Source organism: Wasmannia auropunctata, unplaced genomic scaffold (assembly GCF_000956235.1).
Source record: "Wasmannia auropunctata unplaced genomic scaffold, wasmannia.A_1.0 LD336101.1, whole genome shotgun sequence".
NCBI lineage: Eukaryota > Metazoa > Arthropoda > Insecta > Hymenoptera > Formicidae > Wasmannia > Wasmannia auropunctata.
In genome coordinates, this window is record NW_012026789.1 from 648111 (window position 1) to 648551 (window position 441).

Consider the following 441-nt stretch of genomic DNA (forward strand, 5'->3'; position numbering starts at 1 on the left):
AGTTCGCGTTACTAAATGTGGCTGGATGTACGCGGGCAATCGAGACAACCAAATTGTGCGTAACACGCCATCCCCGACTACGCTTCCGGCAAGGCTTCGGAGATGCCTTAGGAATTTTGAGGGTTTTCGATCCCCGATTTCCTCGTGTTCTAGGAGCCTTCGGGTTTTATGCTCCTGAGAGAGACTAAGCCGTTTGATCAACTCCGCTTTTAACGTCTCGTACGCGTTTTCCGCCGGCGAATTCATGATGACGTCGCGCACTTCCACAGTATACCGCGGGCCGATTGCAGTAAGCGCGTAACCGAACTTCGTCGCATCGACGGTGATCCCGGCCGCTTGGAAACTACGGTCGACTATGCTAAACCATAGTTCCGGATCCGCGGGCGTAAATTCCGGCATTCGCATGCCTACGCGGCTCACCTCTGCACCCGGTGTGAAAAA

The 441-nt window shown here is 54.2% G+C and overlaps 1 protein-coding gene across 1 annotated transcript in view; it reads right to left on the minus strand.

The window, feature by feature from the left end:
* The window catches only part of LOC105461018, a 26677-nt gene that overhangs the window by 8253 nt on the left and 17983 nt on the right, over positions 1-441 (minus strand). Inside the window, exon 4 of the mRNA XM_011707515.1 lies at positions 13-422. Within this exon, the coding sequence (XP_011705817.1) occupies positions 13-422 (410 nt within the window). The remainder of the gene's footprint in view (positions 1-12; positions 423-441) is intronic.